A 1,481-nucleotide genomic window follows, 5' to 3' on the forward strand; every position below is an offset into this window, starting at 1 on the left:
CTCGAGCGCATCAAACGAGTCCACGAGGATTCCATCCGATCTTCCAATGTTAATTGCAGTGTCCAGAAAGTGTTTGTAGATGTTGCTCTCTCGAAAATGCATTCCAATGGGAAAATCCGATGAGTGAACTCGTGGACACCCAGGAATCTCAAGAAAATCGTTCAATGTTCCTATGTCTTCACGAATGGTTTCATGAATAGTTGGAAAGTAGAGAAACACGCAAAGGCCATATCCACCGGAGCTGATATGGTAGTAAGTGGGTATATTCAAGCTTTTAGAAACTTCAAAAGCTGAATTACAAAAGAAATCAACGACAAAAGCTCTGATTCTTGATTTCTTGGATATTTCTTGAAGGGCTTCGGTTAATATATGGTTGTGGAGACGTGGGATTTCGAATAAGAGTTCAACGGCATGAATTTCATGATTTGCAGGGGGGGTTACAGCGTCGGGGAGGCGGAGGTAGGTTATTGAGGGGATCGCGGCGACTGCGGCTGCGGCGGAGGTGGAAGCAGTGCAGAGGATGGTGATATGGACTTCTTGGTGGTGTTTGGCAATGAATTTTGCAAGTGTTAGCATGGAATTCAGGTGCTCCGGCGTAGAATAAAGGACAATTGTTTCCGCCATTGTTGATAAAATACCAAAATTAGAGAGAACGAAAGGGGCAGTCATTCAGAGCGTCTACCTTCATGTTTATATACACTCAATAATAGGGACCCGGATCACCTACAGTGGTGGTACCACTGTAGGTGATGCTGTGCAAGCACAAGCCAAACTCTGACTCTCAATATTAACTTTTATAAATGCTATTACAACGCTTGGACTAAAAATTTCAAAAGTCAGTAGGGAGCTTGTTAGAATTTGCACGATTGATTGAATGTGTGTCGCTATTATTTGGCAGATGCCTTTATTTTCTTCACCGCACTATCGGTTTTTCCACTCTCTCCGTCATTCACGATTTGTCCACGTTTCTTTCTCACGATCTCTTTCTATATTCACATCATTTAATTCTTCTTTCTGGGCTAGATTAAGTTTTGAGATCGTCTAAATTTGGAACTTATTAAAATATAATCTCAACAAATACCCCACCCCCTCGCAAACATTGGTCTATCGGACCAAAGTACTTGTTGTATATAAAACCAAATTTTATCTCATTTTACCCATTTGTAACCATGTGGCCCAAAATTTCATTTACTTGAGCCATCGGTTTTTGGGAAGGATCAAAAAAGCCACCCCAAGCCAATTTCAAATCAAATAAAATTTCTTTCTCCCGCTCACCTTCTGCTACCCACAAATTTCTTCCTGATACTTGTGTAAAAATCTACCAGTCACTTAAACAAATTGTCATCCAACTCCCAAATTTTGGGTAAAAATTTGTGTGAGACGGTTTCACGGGTCGTAATTTATGAGACGAATCTTTTATTTGGGTCATCTTTAAAACGGATATCTTATTTGGGTCATCCATAAAAAATTATTACTTTTTA

General features: G+C 40.1%; 1 protein-coding gene across 1 annotated transcript; it reads right to left on the bottom strand.

Annotated features, from left to right (window-relative positions):
* Window positions 1-3: 3 nt before the first annotated feature.
* Window positions 4-706, bottom strand: LOC140966403 (chalcone 4'-O-glucosyltransferase-like; the record flags this gene model as incomplete). The annotated part of the gene is made up of 1 exon (XM_073426699.1): window positions 4-706. A coding segment is annotated over exon 1 (666 nt), but the record flags the coding sequence as incomplete, so codon positions are not given.
* Between the last annotated feature and the right edge of the window lie 775 nt (window positions 707-1,481).

Source organism: Primulina huaijiensis, unplaced genomic scaffold (genome assembly GCF_012295235.1).
Source record: "Primulina huaijiensis isolate GDHJ02 unplaced genomic scaffold, ASM1229523v2 scaffold205992, whole genome shotgun sequence".
NCBI lineage: Eukaryota > Viridiplantae > Streptophyta > Magnoliopsida > Lamiales > Gesneriaceae > Primulina > Primulina huaijiensis.